A 20,857-nucleotide genomic window follows, 5' to 3' on the forward strand; every position below is an offset into this window, starting at 1 on the left:
TCAAGAAAGAATTTGCCTTTTTCCCTCACTAATTAAGGAATCACAAGTTTAATAATTTTTGTTTTTCATTTTTGAAAGCAATGTTTTGTTTTTCAAGTAATATAATTGTAAGAAGTGGTTTTAGTTGTTTTACCGAGATTACATTAATTAATCTGTTCGAGAGATTTAAAGATACTCAAAGTTGAGTTATTTTCCTTTAATTTTTTACCATTAATAAAAGTCAGAATTCCAATAATAAATTTATGTTTTTCTTTATTATCTCGAATAACATTGTTCAATTCATAAAATCAATGAAAATGAAACATTGAAACCTTTGTGTTTTGTCCATTTATATCATAGTTGAACATTAATAATCAAATTGCCCTTTAATTATATACAATGACTTAACGATATAAGATTGGTGTAGTTAAAAAAATTATAGAGTTTAAATTTTCATTAATAAAAAATTAATAATATTAATAAATAATATTTATCTATAAAAAAATAATGCATAATGATTTGGAAGTTATGATCGGTGACAGATTATGAAACGAGATCATATACACAACATTTATCTTTTCCTTTCGGCGGTGTTTTAAATGTTAAAGTTAATTGTGTTTTAATAGTTGTAATTTAGGGTTGGATAAACGAATTTAATTAAAGTAAGTAGGAGTAGATCGTTGTGATTGTGATTATTAAAATGTTCTGAATTGTATGATTAAAGTGAAAGTAACCGCAGCCAAGCCTGTGTTATACCATTTTGCTTCATTCATTGGGTAGTAATTCTTTTTTGAAACGCACAAACTTCCCTAATTATTGCTTGTATGCATGCTTGAAGATATACATCTAATTATTACTATAATATTATTTTCCTTACTTTCCTTTTAATTAAAGTAAAAGTTGTTCTCAAGACAGATATTGTATCACACTTTTTGTCATGATTCATGAATTCATTTCTTTATTTCTCTCTATAAGCCTCTTTCCGGTAATATTGATGCTCTAGAAGTGATTGATTTATTTTAACTAGTTAAAAAACAATTTCAAATAAATTGCACTAAATATACAATAAGATTTTTTTAAAATTATATATATATATATATATATATATATATATATATATATATATATATATATATATATATATGTGTGTGTGGATGAATCTAGGTTCACATATTTGGAGCCAGTTGTCCATGAGCATTTTAATTTTTTTATATTTTAATTAATTTCTAACTTTATTAATAATGTTTGACGAGAGTAAATATATACAACACATAACAAATTTCTCTAGACTCACTCCATAATAAGAGTTATATCTCGTCCTTTCATAACTTAAAGGATTTCACTAAAATAACTAATTTAAAACTAAAGTATTTTCTAAAGTCTCTTTAGGCTTTACAGCATTAGTATCTTAACCCAAGATAAAAAAATTCAAATATTCTTTTTCACTTTCACAAAGGTAGTTTTTGAAAGATAAACTCACGAGAGAATAAGTTTGTTAAATAAAATATGAAAAATCAGAGTAAGATTGTTCAAAGAGCGTTTACATGCATAGTTTGTAACTCGTTCTATCATATTTTATCCTCTTCAAGACTCTTGTGACTTCTTACAGAATCTTGAGAAAATGTCTGTGGAGAGAAAGCTTTATCCCGTTTTGATTATGCATTAAATGCATGAGATATTAAATCTAAAAAAGTTGAGGGGAGAAACCATACCAATTTATACTAAAAAGTACTTTTTCTTTCTTGCCATGCATGGAGCACATTCTCCTTTTTCCTTTTGTTAGGCTGCTTTGAGACTAGTTCTTTGATAAGTTAACTTGATTTTCTCTTTATCTTGTATCAAGATCAAAGCTCCTAGTAGAGCTATTCTTATTTCACATTGTTCATTTAAAATAACTTAGTTTTGAAATAATGTGTTAAGATATAAAGAAGAAAAAAACTTGTTGTCCGAGATATAAGAGAGATAATGTATAAATCTTTTTTGTAAATGCATTTATGATACCAAAAGAGGTGAATGCTTTTAACAAAAAAGAGTGGAGAAGGTCTATTTCAGCATACCTCTGGTATTTGACCTTTAATGTATTGACATAAACTGTTATTGACTGTTCGATTGCAGAGGTCATAGCTAGAAGGAAACTTTCATCAAAATATACACAATTAAATCTTTGGAATCTAATCCATACTAGAGTGTGTTCCACTTGTGCCATTAGCGAAATAAACATTGGGTCCAATTTCTGTTTGTCAAGTGATGGTAAAAAATCATCCAAGAGCCCCCCAGTTATGACCTTGTCCTTTTCTTCTTGTTGATCAAACTTCAGTGTATAAAATCTTTTGCTAACATCCTTTATATCAAAACCACTATTAAGAATCCATATTTTCTTAAGCTTTTCCTTCAAGATTCCATATCCAATGATTTTTGTCAACAATTCAATCAAAGTAGCATCCTCCCAAGGCCCACAAAATTCTTGAAAAACCCTATATCTTCCATATACACCTTCAGTAAAAGCTTATTTCCATCTTCATACTCAATTCTTAATTAGTAATTTTTGTTGAATAAGATCCACCTTCTCTTTTGGTGGTGGTGTCTGCTTATTTCCCACCACTTCTTCATCTCTAAAAGAAACAAGAGATATTATTTTATCTAAGTTTTAATTCTTTTCTCGACAATTTTACCAGCAAAGTTAAAAAATATAAAAACTTACAAATCATATTTGAGATTACTTTTAAGATAATCATTACAAAAGTCATGTAAAAAAATTTATACTACTTGTCCAGTCCATTTCAATCAAATTCTTGAAAAAATACAAGTCCAAATGTAAGAAACAAGAAAGAATTTATTTATTTAAAAAAAAATGAAGCAAAGTTGGTGGTATAAATAGGGATTTCAAGCAAACTTTTATGCACGTCGCTGGCAAGTTTCGATATCCCACGCAACGGTATCTCCTTATTCGTGTTTTTTAAAAATTTGAGCTGGTTTTTTTGTCGCGTTTGTTTATAACGTTGGTGTTTCTTGACTCGTGTACTAGTACTAGTACTACCCCCAACACAACACTCACCAAACCACGCTCCGATTCAAATTCCAACTCCGAATCAAACCCTAGTACAACAATCCAACGAAACCTTCTTCTTCTCAATTCTCCGATCCCATCCTCAATGGAAAACCCGGATTCCTCTCTTCCTCTCTCCATCGTATGTCTTCTAATCTTCGTTTCATCACTTTTCAAATTCTGCGTTTTACCATAATCCTCAAAATCCGTACTAATAATCCCTCACTTTTGTTTTGTTTTTTCAGAAGAAGGAGAACGTCACTCCCATTACCTCTAAAATCGCGGTAAGATTTATTATTATTATTATTATTATTTTGTGAATTTATTCATAAATGAACTCCCCACATTTAAATCTTCTTGGTATTGTTCTTAGGAACTTAATGAATCGAGATCGGAGCTTCTGGGCAGAGTTCAGAGTTTGAAACAGGTGTGACATTTTATCCTTTAGTTTCGTATTAATTAATGCCGTTGTTTGTTAGTTATGAAGATTCAATTCTACCTGCTAGCTCACTGTTGGTGTTTTTTTTCTTCTTTTTTTTAAAAAAAATTGTTCCTTTGGATCTATTTGTAGGATTTGCAAAGTTGGAGGTCGAAGTTAGATACACAAGTCAAGGTCTATCGCGACGTAAGTGATGATGATTGATCTATGTCTGCTTATCACCGCATTTTGCTTCACATTAATGATTTTTGCTTCATATCACTAGTTCCAGAAAAAATAAGAGGCTTGGCGCGGAGGGGAGGGGGGGGCGTAAATTTCATTTTCTAATGTATATTCCTTATAGAGTTTTGGTATAGAAATCTATCGCTTAAAATAAAGTACCATTTAGTTTTGAGGCAATCATAAATAACTTGTTTTTCTTTTTCTTGTAATGTTTTCATTGTTATCTGGTTTGTCATGCCTTGTACTCTGATAAAATAAAGTACCATTTAGGGTGCACATAAGATAGTCTATGATATGCACACTTATTTTTCTATGATGAATTTTGTGCTTTTAAGGGCAATTATTAGGTGAATGTGTTTGCCTTTGTGTGTATGGACTCATGTATTGATGTGTGTATATGTTTATACTGGCTCTGTCTTGTAAATTTGTTTCTGTGTAATCCTGTGCTGACCAGGGAAATGGCAATTATGATGTACCAATTAGTTTGTTTCCATATTCGTGTGACAATAACATTTCACGTGCTTTTGCTAGTATAATTAACTTGATTAGGCATTTCTTGTGCCAAATCTGTTGTGTATCAGATAGGAAAGCTTTGGGACCGTAATTTGAAACCTTTACCTTCATTATCGTTATCTTCCTATTGAACAAGTTTGTATTTGATTTTGTCAATTTTAGAACTGGTAAGATCTTTTTGCAAAGCCTGTTTTTCCCAAGTCAAAGATAAAACCAATTGTGGTGAACCCGTGCTTTCTAGAAGTGTAAGGGCTTCTGGAGTTAGTACAGTGCACCCTTGAGTGTTGCTCAAAAGAGGTGATATAGTTCATAATCTATATTAGACTTTACATTGCTGTTTTATAATAGGACCAGAAGAAACCTGCAATTTTGCTCCATCAGCGGCAAACTGTTTATTCTCTATATAAACTACATTGGAGTTGTTTTTCACCTTAACAAGATTTCCCTATCATTTTCCTTATTTCATTTCAATCTTACAACTTACAAGTCATGTTATGTAGTTCTCTTGATCTTCCTTTTTCTATTTCATTCTTTGTCTCCTTAAATTCTCTGCCTTTCCTATTTCTCTGTTTCTGTTATCTTATGTTACGAATTCCAATTTGTGAAGTGTCCTACTTCATTTCTATTTTTTGAAGGCTGTCTGTTCCAAGAAAAAACCGGAGTCCCTGACCCTTGCTAATTCATATCCCAAAATGTAAGGCTTGAATGCCTTTGTGATGGAGAACGGCTTTGAAAGAACCAGGAACTTTTCAGGTTTCTGCAACATGGTGTTTTTGGGATTTGAAAACACTGAATCCTCAGAATTCAAACTCAGCTACCTTTGTTTTGACGTCTATTTTTTAACACGTTATAGGACTTTTTTTTGTCATATGTTCTGTTCTCTCTTCTTCCTTAGACCTCCTAATTCACATTATGCTATTTTTTTTATCTAATTTGTTTTGTTCCTTTCTATTCATTTCACTACCATCTTTCATTTTTTGATTCCATTACCATGTTCTTATTGCTTCTAGATTGATGGTGATTGTGTGTAACTGTGACTTATTATTTACTATTTATCTTGAATTTCTTTAATTAATGTATATGCTATACAGGGACCTAAAATATATTTGTCCCTTCTTTAAGTATAGCTAGCTAGTTGTTCAAAAACCCATTTATTGGATTTTAACCTTCAGAGTTGAACAACCGACAAGAAATCATTATGATATTTTATTATGCTGATAGATGATATAATAGGTTTGCCCCTCGTGTCTTGTTTTCCTGGTTATATTGGTAGGTAGCTGAACTCTTTTATAACTGGTTAACTGGTTTGGATGTTACTTCGGCTTCGCTCTAATTTTGTGCATGTAGTAAATTTGTTGTTTTTCAACTTTTGATGTGTTTCCTTTTGTTCATGCAGGAGCTGTCAGAACTTAAGAAAACACTTAATGTTGAAGTGGACCAACTTCGAGCAGTAAGTGTGCTTCTAGATTATTTCTCTCTTTCAAATTGATTTTGTTGTATGTAATTTATCTATAAAATTAAAACTAGGAATTTATCTATAAAATTAAAACTAGGAATTTCAAGATCTGAGGACTACCCTTCAGCAGCAACAAGAGGATGTCACTGCTAGCTTAAGAAACTTGGGGGTAAGTCTTTAGGAGAATCATTTGACTCTACAACTTCTAGGTTGCTTTTCAGTTATTAAATTTACATACATCAATGAATGCATTGCAGCTTCAGGATGCCTCAGATGTCAAGCATGCTCCGTCGCAGGAGACAAAGATTGAAAAAATTGTCAAGGAAGAACAGGTGGTGGTACCTGAAGAAGATAATAGCAGCAAAGTAGCTGAAACTTAAATAGCTTTTTAATTTGAGTATTTGCTGCTCGCTGTGTACACCCTAGAGAAGCTGAATGACTCTGTATTATGGTAGATATTTGATGTGTTTGATTACTACTGTTGGGTATAATGCGGGACTTAAGAATCAATGGTAAATTTCCCGTTACCCTTCCTCGGGTATAATCGATATTAATTGAACAAATTATGGTATGCTTTCATATTCTTCTAACTGAGTTGCCAGCAAAGATTAAGGTTCTGTTAAACATTTTCATAAAAAGGTAGAATGCATTGAACTTTAATAATAATAAAAAATTAAAATATAATATTATTGATACATAACCACAGTATCATAATTTTAATCTATTTAATTAGTATTTATGATTCTTGTTTTTTTTTAAAAAGGTGGAAGGTCTGAACTCTTGATGGCCGATTTATTTAGTTTACCTACCATATTACTATTATAAGATCTTAACGAGCTTACCTCATGCTTTGGAAAAGTGCAGTTTTGGATGGGATATGAACCATTGCTTTTGTCTCGTCCTTATCCATTCTCCAATTTTCACCACAGTAAAAATTCTGCTGCAATTTGTATCACCTGACCTTTGCAGTAATGGTGGATTGCTGGGTGTACATGGGATTAGGCAAGTCGTTCGTGAGTTTTCGCTTGTTCGTTAAGTTTTGTTTATAAATGGTATTAATATTTCTACGATATTAATTAAAACTTTTTTATCACCAGAATTTTAAGAATTTGTTTATAAATTATATTTCTCCGAGTAAAAAAACATGTTAAAACATGTAACAAAACTATTATTCTTTTTTTATTCAATAATTTAAGCTCTTTAAATGTTTATTAGGAATATGTACAATCCTGAATCCTGCATTAACTATTTGAATAGTAGAAACATTGAGCAAAAAGGATAATTGTCGTAATTTTATTTACTAAATCAGCAGTATCTATCCCAACATATATGTTTTGATAAATAACTATATATTGAGAGTTTTTGTTTTCAAATGACCAATCGATAATATCATCTAGAGAGTGTCAACTCTTACCTGAATCATGTACAAATGCATTGCTTGAGAATTGGGTTTCACAGTCATTCTCAGGTGAAAATACATGACATGCTGATTTTCCTCGTGGGAAGATTTGATGTGGCATGTAGACACTGGAGATGAAAGAACACTGTAACCAATGTTCAAGGGGTTATGTTAGATTTGGTCATCTTGCAGTGGCTAGAAAAGATGGAATTCAGATTGGACATTTTCTTCCCTAGACTTTGCTGCAGTCACTTCTTCCTTCATGGATTACCTGAGAACAGACTAGTTTTTACTTTTCTTGGCAATAAATTGAGTGAGGTGAGGTGAAATGAAGTGATTTTTGTTCAAACTAGAAGCAATGAAGGGCCCCTTTTTTCTCCTTAATTGTCATGCAGGTTCACTTCTTCATCCAAAGTCTCGGCTCGTATGCCTAGTCCCGCATTATTTATTGGTTCTCTGTTGCCTCCTAGAATAGAGGACCACCCCCCCCCCCCCCCCCCCCTCAAAAATGTCAAACTATATGAAGTATTTAAATAGTTTACTGGCATTGTTCGTGCAAGGAAGTTGATATGTGCTTTCTCAAGGCATACTGTGAAGACAGTTTAATCCTAATCCAACATAGGTCAACAATAGCTAAGAACAATCTTTAAAAAAATGATAGAATTATCCATGATAAATATGGTAGAAGTGTCAATAAATGTAGATAACAAAGTTACAAAAAAGAATCTTTTCTAACAAATAGCTTCCTACAAACAACAAACAAATATCTTGCAGATGAAACAAAAGCCTAGTACATCTACAAGAGACAAGAAAACAATGCAAGCATAGAAAAAGAAAGAGTGAATATAATTATCACAGTACACGAGTGCCTATAAAAATAAAGTAAGGATCACTATTTTCCTAGTATCCTACTTTTCTTTTAAAAAAAAAAATAATTAACCACTTCCACAACCACAACCGATGGGAGATTAAGTGAAAATGCAAGAAGGGGAAGGTAGAAAAAATCATGCTCTAATATTGCAAAATAATGCAGTAGGAGAAGTGTGTCCTTCTGTCATTGTCACATTATACTTTGATAGCCATCCATCCTTGCCTGCACAGTTTGCTCCCCAACAGAGTGCACACCCCCAAGTACATTCTTGGCATTTTCTCCCTTTTTTTTTATTGTATGCCCCACACTCACTTCTTCTTTCTCTCCTTCCAAGTCTCAAATCCCTTCAATCCTTCAATTCAAGTTTCAACTTCCCTCTCTCAATGGATGCAAAACGTCCTCAACTTGCTACACAACCTTTGAACTATCAGGTACTACCACCTTACCTCAATTAAAAGATGCATAATAATGCATATGTATGCACATTTTTTGGTTCTTCAAATTTATCTTCTTTAATCCACTAAAACTAATTATTTAACTCTTTTTGTTCTCCTAGACATGGTTCTTGAAAGTTTCCATCCACTGTGAAGGTTGCAGGAGGAAAGTAAAGAAGGTTCTGAAGAGCATTGACGGTACACTATAGCACACAGTTTGAACAAAAAATTTTCCCTTCTTCGTGTAGTAGTAGTACTCTAAAAATATATGCTAGAAAAATAGAACAAAAAACTAGCTTCATATTTCATTATTTCACCTATTTTTTGGTACACTTGTTTTTCCATGCACGAGTAAATTACACTATTATTCCCACATAGCATTCTGAACCAGTAAACAGAAACAGTGTTTTGGGTAACACAGAAAATGTTACAGATCCCACATTGACTAGTGACAAGGACAAAATAGTCTTTTATTTATTTATTAGCACATGTTAATTTGTTGGTTTTTGTTAGAAATATCAGTGGAAGTGTATGTAAACAAGGGCAACTCTTATACCATCCATGAGTTAAGTTTTGTAATTGAATTAGGTTCAAACCCGAATTTTAAGAGTGAATGTTACACCTTTGTAGGTGTTTTCACTGCAACAATAGACCAACAGCAGCAGAAAGTAACAGTCACTGGAAGTGTTGGCGTAGAGATTCTTCTCAGGAAACTCGTCAGAGCAGGAAAACACGCCGAGATGTGGCCGGAGAATCTCAACCGTGACAAAAAAATCTCCGGCAAAGGGCACAAGAAGAATGAAGCAAGAGAACCACAGAGCTTGGAAAACAAGGGAACTGAAAATGCTACTACTGCCAATTGTAACAGTGGCAACAAGAGCAGCAACAACTCGCCGGAAAAGTCCCCCTCCGGTGACCATGTTCCGGCGGAGAGTGGTGGTGGTGGTTCTGGCAAGAAGAAGAAAAAGAAAGTTCAGAGTGGTGATGGCAATGGGAGAAGTAGTTTGAGTTCAGAAGCAGCAGCATCTACTGGTGCACCTGCAAACACTGGATTGCAGTTTGAGGATCTTGTGGGCCAGGTGAATGTTAGCCCGCCACGTCAGCAATCGTTGTCGTACCCAGAAACTGCTTATTATCCTTCGATGGTTTATGTTTCAGTTTATGACAGATTTTATCCTTCTTATTACTATGTTCCATCTTCACCCTACATCCGTGCTGGTCTAGACCAAGACGGTTATTATCACGTTCAATCAGCACCGTTGGTTTCCTTTGAGATCTTCAGTGATGAAAATGCTAATGGCTGTTCTGTTATGTGAGACCTATAAGTAAAGAGAATGTTACACTATGGATATTATTATTATTATTATGGTCTGACATCGTTTCGTGATCCAGGGAACTTAATTTTTTTTTTTTTAGTGAATGTTAGTGGTTAGTTTTTGTTAGAATATTAGTGGGAGTCTAAGAGATTCAAATCAATAATCTTATTTTTTAGTCTGTCTTTAAGTTTTAATTTTTTTTCTCAACTATCAAGTCAATCTTATAAGTCTTAACTATAACCGACTGTTTTGCTCTTCACGCATTGGAAAAGCTGAAATATTGATAGGGATAAGATGTGTTTGGAAATCTATTTGCAATATTGATAGGTTTCCACTTTCTAAAACATGAAAATAAGAAGAGGTTGTATTTTTTTTTCTTATGTACATTTGCGGGGTTTGTAGATGCAAACCAAACATACTATATATTTTCTACCATTATTTTTTAACACACTTATTTTTATTTATTGAATTTCATGTAGATCCCATTACTTTAGGAATGAGATCCACCAAATAAGAAATGGAACTCTTATATATTTGTTGACCATAACAAATTGTTAGATTTATGTTCAAAGTTTCAAGTTAAAAGAAAAACAGACTTACATGAATTTAACCTAACTAGATGTGTACCTGTGTGTTGCAAGTGGTGAAAGAGAATAAAAAACAAAGAGAGAGGGTGAAGGGATAAAAAAAAAATGGGCTTGTACTGCATAAAAAAAGTGATATGTAACAAAGATCGAACAATTTTTATATTACTATTGATAATAGAGAATATGTTAAAAAGAGGATTAAAAGTGTTTTGGTGACATTTTCTATATTTGGTTTTAGCTTTGTTTATGTATCAGATTGTAAATCATGGCCTAATGTGGCACCATTTGATAATCGTATATGTTATGCATTCAATTCAAATTTAGGAGAAGGAAATTCTCTGATAGTAACAAGAAAAAGTGCATATCATCATCATTGTTAACGGGGTCATATTCCCTTCAAAGTTTGACTGCATTATGGAGGCTAGGGATAATATCCCCTATCAAATCTATGCTCATTTGCAAAAGGGTAAGGCCCCCAAGATAATCCAGGTGAAAAAAGTTTGTCATGTGCAAAGCGCAATTTTTTAGGAGAGCTGTTTAAGCAAAGTTGAAACAGTAGTAGAAAGAAGCAATATATGGATTATAAATGAAATAAATTAAAGGTTGACATTTTCTCTTGATGCTTTAAGAGGTAACAGTGCATTTTCAAATGGACCAGAGAGAAGAGAAAAACCAAAAGGAATGGTGGGGGACACATCTAATGTCAGGTGGGTCGAATTTGGAAACTGGTTCTAGGTGTGCAACTTGGAACAAGAATCTTTGTTTCCTGTTGCAGTCCTAAAAAGGCCCAAGGGGAAGGAAATGTATTTTTTTTCTCGCATTTTTTTAGGCAATTTTTTTTTTATAATGGTCCCATTGAGATTCAAATCTAGGATCTCATGTATTCTACTTCAACTCTCACCACTAGACCGACCCCAGTGGATTATTTTTTAAGGCGATCTTATTAAGGTATAATTAGGTATTAAATGGGTACATTTTTAAATATTAATTCACCTTATTATAAGAGATTATTTGATCGGTTTTATCGGATCTCAGTTGGTGAAGGAACAGTGGATATATGCAGAGTTGCAGACTATCAAAAGCAACGTACTAAAATTTTGAAATGTAAAATGCAGGCCACCAAAGGCAACGTTGCTGAACAAATTCTTCCTTGGGTGTTAGGAATGAATAATTTTGAACAATGAAATGTTATCAACGCAGGACAACAAAAAGTTATGTCGTTTGGTTTTAGAATATATTTTTTTATTAATGTATGAAAAAAGATTGAAAAATGTGAAAGGTAAAAATAATTATATAGAGTAGTATTATATATCACGTTAATTTTTCAGTATTGAAATAATGTGCTGTTTGAACATTATAAGTTCCCTTCACTCCACCTACGGGGACACTCCTTGGTGGCTAAGCCGTGATTTGTGCCAAGTTTGGTTCAAGTTTTGGGGACACGTACGTGTTCTCTTTATATTTGTGGAGCAAAAGTTGAAATTCACTAAAAAAACACTTTTTGGTCGGGTCTAAATTAACATATGAGGGGCAATTAATCTAATATTCTAACCTTTAAAATTAAACACGTACCCCAAAAGTGTTTTTTTATCAGAAAATAAAGTTAAATGAAATACACGAAAGGACAACAAAACCAAAAAAATGATGAAAATATGAAATCATTCCATTGATTATAATAAGGGAGACTTGTGGGTGAGGGTTCTTGAATCAAAATATTGGGGTTGGCAAGGTATTTGTGAGGGGAAATAAACCTTGTGAGTCATTGTGGTGGAGGAATTTGAAAATGGTGTGTGTGCGGGGGAGGGGATAAGTGAATCTTTGAGATGGATTTTCTACTAGATTTTGGGAGGATAGGTGTGGTTAGGTGACGATTTACTCCAAAATTCTTTTCCAAGATTGTTGTTAAATTCGGAGAATAAAGGGGACGGTATTGGTAGCTATGGTAAACAGGTTAATGGTGAGTGGGTGTGGGAGTTAAGGTGGAGAAGAGAAGAGTTTGAGTGGGAGAAGATTTTGGTTGAGGAATTTCTTTCTTTATGCTATCATTGGGAATGTCGGGGATGATAGGTGGTCGTGGTTAGAAGATGATTCATTCTTGTTCACGATTGAATAGGCATACTTAATTAGCTTTGTATGATTTGAGAATTGACTCCGTTGAGATATGGCAAATTCATATTCCTCCCAAGGTCTCATTTTTGTTGAGGAGAATAGTTTTGGATAGGATCCAACAAAAATGAATTTACTTAAAAGAGGTATCCCATTACAAGATCAAGAGCTTTTGTGCATGTTTTGCAACAACGTGATCGAAGACACATCCCATATTTTCTTCTCTTGTGTGGAATCTCATCATTTTTTAAAATGGTGGCACCATCTAGCTGGATTAAGTTCAGCTCTCCCTCATATTGCAAAGGAGCATTTTTGGCAACATTCTCATGAGTTGCTTAATGGAAAATTCAAGAGGTGGTGGATGGTGGGTTGGTGTGCAATTGTGTGGAATATTTGGGTGTAACGTAATTCAATCATCTTTGAAAGACAGGATTTTGACAGAGAAAGGGAGTGGCATAAGATTTTATTCTTCACATTGTCTTGGTTGAAAGCATTTCAAAAGGATTTTGTTATCTCATATCAACAGTGGCTTATCAATCCGAGTGCATCTCTTTTTGATTCCCAAAAGCTTTCATGCACGTTGCATTTTTTTATTGGCAATATCCTTTTTGTAATGTTTTGGGCTATTGTCACTAGATCCTACATCTTACTGTATGCGGCACATTGCTAGTATAGTTTAAGATGTTTTCTTTTGGCTATAAGTGTTGGGGTCGGACAAAATTTGGTTGGCTTTGTTGTTTGTTTGGAGAGGTAACTGAATGTCTTGTTGCTATTTTGCAATTTTGTTTTCAGCACTTACTTGTGCTATTAATGAAAGTTCTTTTATCGCTGACAAAAAAAAAAAGATCATTCCATTGATTTTTTAATTGCTATAATAATATTTATACCTTATTATAAATAAAGAGAATATTTTCCTATGCTACCAAATACATAGTTACAAAGAATAAAATGATGTCTGTAAACATCCTAAATAACAATATTTACATAGAAAAGGGAAAACACAAAGTGTATGAAAATGACTAATGATGTGTCAATCTTGCACCAAATGTTGTGTATGATTTGTTACCCCTAGCAAGTTGGAGAAGATATGTTAATAAGACCCACCTTAAACAATTCGACAAAAAGCTTGAATTTAGTATATGCATATGCCAATTATAGTGAAGAGGGAACGGGAAGAAGATGGATTAGGCCTTGTTGACTCTTTTCACACACTATATGATTATCCACTTTAAAGTGTTTTGTCTATTTATGGAAGAAAGAATTCGCAACTATATGCAGGGCAGATTAATTATCACAGAAAAGGAAAGGAGTTTTAAAAGCAACCCTGAAATCCTAAACAAGATAGGTTAGCTATTGAATTTTACACGTTACAATTGTCATTGCTTGGTACTTTACTTCACAGAAGCCAATCACATATCTAGTGTCATGGCATGATGTGTAATTGTTTTCACTATATGCCTTTACTTGTAGGTTTGACCGTTTGAGTTGAATTAAAAAATAGTCCTAGCTTGGGGATCCTTTTAAATAACACAATTTTTAGTGTTATTCCTTAGAACTTAGTCATGATAATTAATTTGAACTCGTTATTGCTTATGACTATTTTATCTTTCTTGTTAAGTTGAGTTTGAATAAGTAAAACAAAATTTTACATATTTTATGTGACACCTTATACCCCACATATATATGTACTAATAATAAAATGAATAAAAATACGGAATTAATTAATAATTTTAAAACACATTTAAATAAAAACATTTCAAAAGGATAAAAGACTTGCATTCACTTTTCTAACATTATAATAAAACTTGTCCAAATAAATAATAAATCATCTCGGCTCAAAATAATGTCGTCCAAGACTTCATGCAATTAATATAGAAACTTATACCCCAATGTCACATCCTATCAGAGCATTGTGTTCTCATGTCCTCTAGCATGAGATTCTTCATAGTCATTCACCTAACCATCTGCTTCCACGAATACAAGATTCGAGATCATCACAGGATCCAAACACAAATAGCACACGGGGAGTGAGTTATCACATTCCTAACTAATAGAGAGAAACAAGACAACATGTAGATTTATATATCATATAAACGAAATATAACTTACTTAAACATAGCTCACGTCATTTCATCACTTTGTCACGTAACATCACATTACAACACAGCACGTCTCATTCATTTTCACATCATTCATGTACTCAAGGATCAAAACACAATATCACTAAATTAATCAATATTGATCAATACACAAGCGTTATGCAATAGATACACTAAGACTCAATCTTATATGCAATGTGATACCATGTCAGCGAAAAACCTCGTCGGGCGCCTAGGAGTATATGACAAGACAAATCACGCATTAGTAAGTCAGGTCACTCTCACTAGGTAAAATCATAGAGAGACCAGTCGGGGTCACGCTATTTTGTAAGAATGCACCAATCATGTAGGATCGGCACATACTTACAGGAGCACTCAAACCGGGTGTATTTACCCTCAAGGCCTACACTTCGAAGAGTCCGTTAGGGTCTTTCCCTCCTGATTCAGGTCTAACCCAGAAAACATTGTAGCACGCAGACTTTATCTTTGAATTGTACAAAACACATGACTCCTCAATTGTTCTCAAAATAATTTTATCTCGTCTCCCTTGTGATTAAACTCGTCGGGTCCCCTTAGTGGTTCCCATCATAATACTTATCGCGCATTAACTCGTTGCCCTTAAAGGGTCTTATAGTCGTGTGGTTGTACAATTCATAGCCCACAACTCAATGCACACAATATCTCAATGCACATATATATTACAAGTCAATATATACTCAATTTATCACATACACTCGGTCTCAATCATAATGGCATAATCTCAATTTAACATGTTATCACACCTCATGAATCATATACACTTTACCTATGAACTGTTCAATACACACGACTCCTCAATTGTTCTCAAAATAATTTTATCTTGTTGTGCTTGTGATTAAACTCGTTGGGTCCTCACAGTGAATCTCATCACAATACTTATCATGAAATTTAGACTCATTAATCATATTGAATTATAATTTTCCTTTACAATTATAAATACGATATTGTTGTGTTGATGGACCAATTGATGTCCTAATGCGAATTGGTTGATAAACTTGAGTGCTCTTGGTGTTTTCATATTTTTGACTTATGATTTGATTCGTTGATTTTAATATGATTATGTGAAATTGTTTGAGGGGTTTTACTCCCTATGTTATGAGAAGCATTTTGTATAAACTGTTACATTAAGATTATGAAATTGTGATTCAAATTGTGAGTAAGTGACAAATTGAACCTGTAATAAATGGTGAAATACATGTATATTGAGATGTGTATATTGAGTTATGAGCTATGAACTGTGTAATCACACAATTGTAAGACCTTTTAAGGGCGACGAGTTTTTGCGTAATGTGATGGGATCCACTGTGGAGACCTGACGAGTTTAATCACAAGCACAACGAGATAAAATTATTTTGAGAACAATTGAGGAGTCGTGTGTATTGCACAGTTCGTAGGTAAAGTATATATGATTCATGAGGTGTGATAACATGTTAAATTGGGATTATACCATTGTGATTGAGACCGAGTATATGTGATAAATTGAGTATGTATTGACTTGTAATATATATGTTCATTGAGATATTGTGTGCATTGAATTGTGAGCTATGAATTGGACAATTACACGACTTTAAGGGCGACGAGTTAATGCACGACGAGTACTATGATGGGAATCACTGAGGGGACCTGACGAGTTTAATCACAAGCGCGACGAGATAAAATTATTTTGAGAACAATTGAGGAGTTATGTATTTTGTACAATTCATAGAGTCTGCGTGCTACAATATTTTCTAGGTTGGACCTAAATCGGGAGGGAGAAACCCTGACAGACTCTTCGGAGTGTAGGCCTTGGGAGTAAATACACCGGATTTGAGTGCTCCTTTTAAACCTGTGCCGATCTCACATGATTGGAGCATTCTTACAAAACAGCGTGATTCCGACTGGTCTTCCTATGATTTTACCTAGTGAGAATGACCCGACTTACTAGTATGTGGTTTGTTTTGTCATGCACTCCTAAGCGCCCAATGAGATTTTTCACTGACACGGTACCACATTGCATATAGGATTATGTCTTAGTGTATCTATTGCATAATGCTTGAGTATTGATTGATTTAGTGATATTGTGTTTTGATCCTTGAGTACATGAATGATGTGAAAATGAATGAGACGTGTTGTGTTGTGATGTTACGCGACAAAGTGATGGAATGACGTAAGTTATGTTTAAGTGAGTTATATTTCATTTATATGATATGTATATCTACATGTTGTCTTGTTTTTCTCTATTAGTTGAGAATGTGATAACTCATTCCCCGTGTGTTATTTGTGTTTGAATCCTATGATGATCTGAACTTTGTGTTCGTGGGAGCAGATGGTTAGGTAGATGACTATGAATAACCTCATGCTAGAGGACACGGGAACACAATACTCTGATAAGATGTGACATTGGGATATAAGTTTCTATTTTAATTGCGTGAAGTCTTGGATGACTTTGTTTTGAGCCGAGATGATTTATTATTTATCTGGACAAGTTTTATTATGATGTTAGAAAAGTGAATGTGAGTCTTCTACCATTTTGAAAGACTTGTATTTAAATGTGTTTTAAAAAAAATTAATTGATTTTAATTTTTTATTCCTTTTACTATTAATACATATATGTGAGGGGTAGAAGATATCACATATGATGGGCTTGTAAGATCACGAACTCGAAGGATTCCCATCAATGCGTCATTCAGAGTTTTTTGTGGGGAAGAAAAAGAAAAATCAAGCCTCTTTTAAATAAATGGGGTTTATAAACCAAAAAACTCAACATTTTCATCCACTCATCATTTGTAGCTTGGATATCATAGGGTTATTAAAGCTTTATAATATCCTATGTGTTTGCTTCTTTGAACAAAGAAAATCACAATTCAAAATCCTTTGGAACCTTATTGACTAAAATATAGAAAATAATGCCAACCTTTTTCAAGTAGCCCGCTCCTAAAGCTCGTTTAACCTTCAGTTTTCCCTTCACTTTCCCTGCTACTATGGCTTTAGGATCATCAGGATGATCAGAAAGAAGTCGAGCTCTTTCAGCTTCATTGTCAACAGTGTGAGTCTATGAAGTTGGATAGCCTTGAATCTCTCACTCGCATTCAAATTGTTATCCCTGCTGCATGTTGCCAACACTGCTCTGCTGTCGCCTAGATTAAGTGTTTACAAATCATTCCCATGAAGAAGCACAAGTAAAACACAAGATCCAATCGAAACCAAATCTGGATGTTCCTCCATTTCCTACTCAACCATGTACAGGAAATCATTCTCAACCTGACTAAGAACATGTTGGAGGCCATTAAGTACTGTAGTTTGTGAAAATGATTTAGGAGATGCTTCTGAATTGGAATGTGGAGTACTGTCTGTGAAACAGTCAAGACTGGAATCGCTTCCCTTAAATGATGACAGAGATTGATGCTCCTGAAGATTAAGACTATCATCAAAATTATATTGAAAGGATCCACCCATACTCGCAATGTTAGAAGCTTTTATGGAATCTGGTTCCAAATCCCAGTATAACATATTAAAATAAGATATGATAAAGTCATAAAGGGTATCAGAAAGTCAGCTGCATCTCTCCCATTAAAGCCATCATAAATTTCACAGAAAAGCCACTCATCTTCAGAACAAACTGCTTGAACTCTATCTTCACCAGCAGCTCCTCCAGCAACTGGAACTTCCATGCCATTAAGAAAACCTTCACTTCTGGAAGGAGCACTCATGGACGTGAACGTACAAGGGTCATATTCAAGCATATTACTTGGAGTGGATGGGCTGCAACTTAGGTTTGACAAACTACTATTCACAGAAGATGATAACATGTCCAACTTTGGAAAACTTGGTGAAGAGGGTACCCTACGAAATGATTTAGGAGAGTCCAAAATCGGAAGGATTTGTCTTCTCCTATTACACCATTGCAGATGTTTGTGTTGGCAAGTGTAGCATTTGCACTTAAGACAGCACCAGACAAGCAAGAGAAGCTGCTTGTTCTGTGTATTTCATTGCAAGGCATACCTCTCGCTATTGCATTGATAGCCAAAACTTATTTTAAGTTCACCTTCAGGGCTAAGCATGCTCATCTCCTGGTTTAAGAAATCCATTCTCAACACTATCAATATCACATCACTGGTATTTAGATCTAAAGAGAACTTTCAGACACCTGAAATGTAATTGAACAGTATCAAAACACATGCACAGAGACATCTATCAAGTCAGAACATTAAAGGTGAGCAGGGTCAATCTTAACTAAGCAAAAATACACGGATGATCATGATTGGTTTCACTCAACTAATCCTAACCATCCATATAGAGTTGTTTGGTCAAGATTAACTCTTTTCATGTTCTTACACTCTCACTTGATATGCTCCCGATGTGTGTAATCTGCTAGAAAGAGCCATTTTGTTATATAGAAAACTTAAACAAAAGAATTTCCATATTGTGGAAAGAGGGCTCAATTTATATACTTAATAATGCCGCAATAACAGTTTTCATTCAATAAACTTTAATCACATGCAGGACTAGTTGCCATCAGTTCAAATAAAGACATGAAAACACGAAGACAAATTTAGCTGGAACAAAAACAAATAGCATTCAAACAATAACCAATTCGAAGTAAATCTTCATGCATTGGAATAGAGGGGTGAAATTAAAACCTAAAACTTTATAGACATTTGGCTGAAGAACGTTACAGTATCAGTGCTCGCTTCCTTGATATAAATTTGTACAAATGAGTATCTAGCATTTTAATAGAGTTCCTCAGATATTTATGCTTGCATTCTTTAAACCATATTTAGGAAATAAAATTTTATATTTTGATGCCTATCTAAGAGGATTTCATGCTATAGAATATGTGGAAAGCTTATAACAGACATAAAATATGAAGAAGGTCCATGACACCAAGACAAGGATAGCAACAACATAAACCAAACCGTGAAGCTAGAACAAATTATTCACAACAACTGGAGAAGGAAAATAAAAGCATTAAAATAAAATTTAGATTTAACTAATACTAGATTCATTCCTTGAAAGAAATTCATTAAAATAAAATTTAAGCTTTTAAGTTAACTAATACTAGATTCGTTCCTACTCAGATTATCTGTCACAGTTTCCATACAGTTAAAGTTGCCACAAAGAAGAGAGGAAGAAAGAACATCAATTCATCATCCTTTATTCATAGTAAAGACTGGGAAAAAAAGGCAAAATTTTTAAAACAATGAACTTGTTTACTCACTCCCAATCTGTCCCTCAGTGAAGCTTCATTGATAGTGATTAGTGACAATTGTCATCATACTATAATGTAAGAATCTAATTAACAATAAGTCACACCTAGAAAACGCATTTTGCATCGGTTCCCATGGGGTGATTCTTTCACCTAATTTTAAGAGGGGAAAAGATCAAAACTTTTTCCATAGAATTCCAATTGGGCATTCTTTTTTTTTTTTTCAAAACTAACAAAACCCAAAAGAGAGGAAGACGGAAACGACAAAGGAAATACAGAACACAAAAACTCCATCATTAGGAAAAAGGGGGAAAGGCACTTACGAATAGATAGCGGAGAATGGAAGCGAACGCCAAAGAGAGTGAAGGAGCTCAGAATGCAGCTACGCAAACGCAGTGAAAAGCAAACATATAGTGGAATAGAGAGGGAGAAATCAAAGAGAGAAAAGAGAAAATGGCTGAAGAAGAAAGAATGAGTGTTGAAATGAAAGGAAGAAAGCGAGCGAGGTCGTTGGAAATTCGGATGGCAGAGATGGGAAGAAGAGTGGTGTGCGTGTAGAATAGTCTTTCATCCTCAGCAGTCAGCACCCTTCTCTTCTTTTTTTTAGCTAATAAATTTACTATAAATTATTTTTGTTGTCTCGACATTGGTGTGAACTGAATTTTGCTGATAATTCATCTTTGTTGGAGAACATTATCACAACAATTCCTTCATTTTCATTACAGTGAGGTTACTCTTGGAATTAACTTCACTGCTACGGTAGCAAGATAACCTAGAGAAAAGGGAAAAAATAGTTGGATCCGTAGGTTTATGCTAAACACACACCTACTATTGACCGTCCAGACCATAGCATAAACTCACAAAGCTACGTATGCTAAAGAGTTAATAAAAATGTTTGAAACCTCGTATAGTCATCAAGGTTGGGTCCAATTCCCTACGTATGCTCCCTTCAATCAGTGTGCTTAATCAGTAGGAGGGATAAGCTTATGTTTGAGGGCAAAGCTTGGTGCCCGTTTACTAGAATGTTAAATACTCTAGTTGAAGAATATCCTTAAATTGCCAGGAGAATTTTAAAATTCTAAATCTAGGATCCAATCATTACTAGACAGCATTTTAAAGGCCACCCAACAATTACATTCTTCAATATTTTCAGATGGTCACACGGT

The 20,857-nt window shown here is 33.9% G+C and overlaps 2 protein-coding genes and 1 pseudogene across 2 annotated transcripts; 2 read left to right on the forward strand and 1 right to left on the reverse strand.

The window, feature by feature from the left end:
• Window positions 1–2,804: 2,804 nt before the first annotated feature.
• Window positions 2,805–6,245, forward strand: LOC114388607. Its single transcript, XM_028349174.1, has 8 exons — window positions 2,805–2,914; window positions 3,005–3,167; window positions 3,271–3,309; window positions 3,399–3,452; window positions 3,597–3,650; window positions 5,596–5,649; window positions 5,753–5,824; window positions 5,913–6,245. Exons 1-8 carry the CDS (start codon window positions 2,877–2,879, stop codon window positions 6,033–6,035), a joined length of 597 nt encoding a protein of 198 aa, XP_028204975.1. The 5' UTR covers window positions 2,805–2,876; the 3' UTR covers window positions 6,036–6,245.
• Window positions 6,246–7,754: 1,509 nt separating this feature from the next.
• LOC114386353 (heavy metal-associated isoprenylated plant protein 35-like) lies at window positions 7,755–9,808 on the forward strand. Its single transcript, XM_028346350.1, has 3 exons — window positions 7,755–8,356; window positions 8,482–8,557; window positions 8,990–9,808. The coding sequence occupies exons 1-3, from the start codon at window positions 8,033–8,035 to the stop codon at window positions 9,673–9,675; spliced, it is 1,086 nt and encodes a 361-aa protein (XP_028202151.1). The 5' UTR covers window positions 7,755–8,032; the 3' UTR covers window positions 9,676–9,808.
• Window positions 9,809–17,244: 7,436 nt separating this feature from the next.
• Window positions 17,245–20,816, reverse strand: LOC114388535 (annotated as a pseudogene).
• Window positions 20,817–20,857: the final 41 nt, after the last annotated feature.

The sequence above is a fragment of the Glycine soja genome, chromosome 15 (assembly GCF_004193775.1).
Source record: "Glycine soja cultivar W05 chromosome 15, ASM419377v2, whole genome shotgun sequence".
NCBI lineage: Eukaryota > Viridiplantae > Streptophyta > Magnoliopsida > Fabales > Fabaceae > Glycine > Glycine soja.

Bases quoted from the DNA above. Each gene is read 5' to 3' on its own strand.
- LOC114388607 (XM_028349174.1), top strand. From the start codon at position 2,877: ATGCACGTCGCTGGCAAGTTTCGATATCCCACGCAACG. The intron at 3,310-3,398 runs GTAAGATTTATT...TATTGTTCTTAG, and splicing joins CCATTACCTCTAAAATCGCG to GAACTTAATGAATCGAGATC. The intron at 5,825-5,912 runs GTAAGTCTTTAG...AATGCATTGCAG, and splicing joins CTAGCTTAAGAAACTTGGGG to CTTCAGGATGCCTCAGATGT.
- LOC114386353 (XM_028346350.1), top strand. From the start codon at position 8,033: ATGCAAGAAGGGGAAGGTAGAAAAAATCATGCTCTAATATTGCAAAAT. The intron at 8,357-8,481 runs GTACTACCACCT...TTGTTCTCCTAG, and splicing joins CACAACCTTTGAACTATCAG to ACATGGTTCTTGAAAGTTTC. The intron at 8,558-8,989 runs GTACACTATAGC...ACACCTTTGTAG, and splicing joins GGTTCTGAAGAGCATTGACG to GTGTTTTCACTGCAACAATA.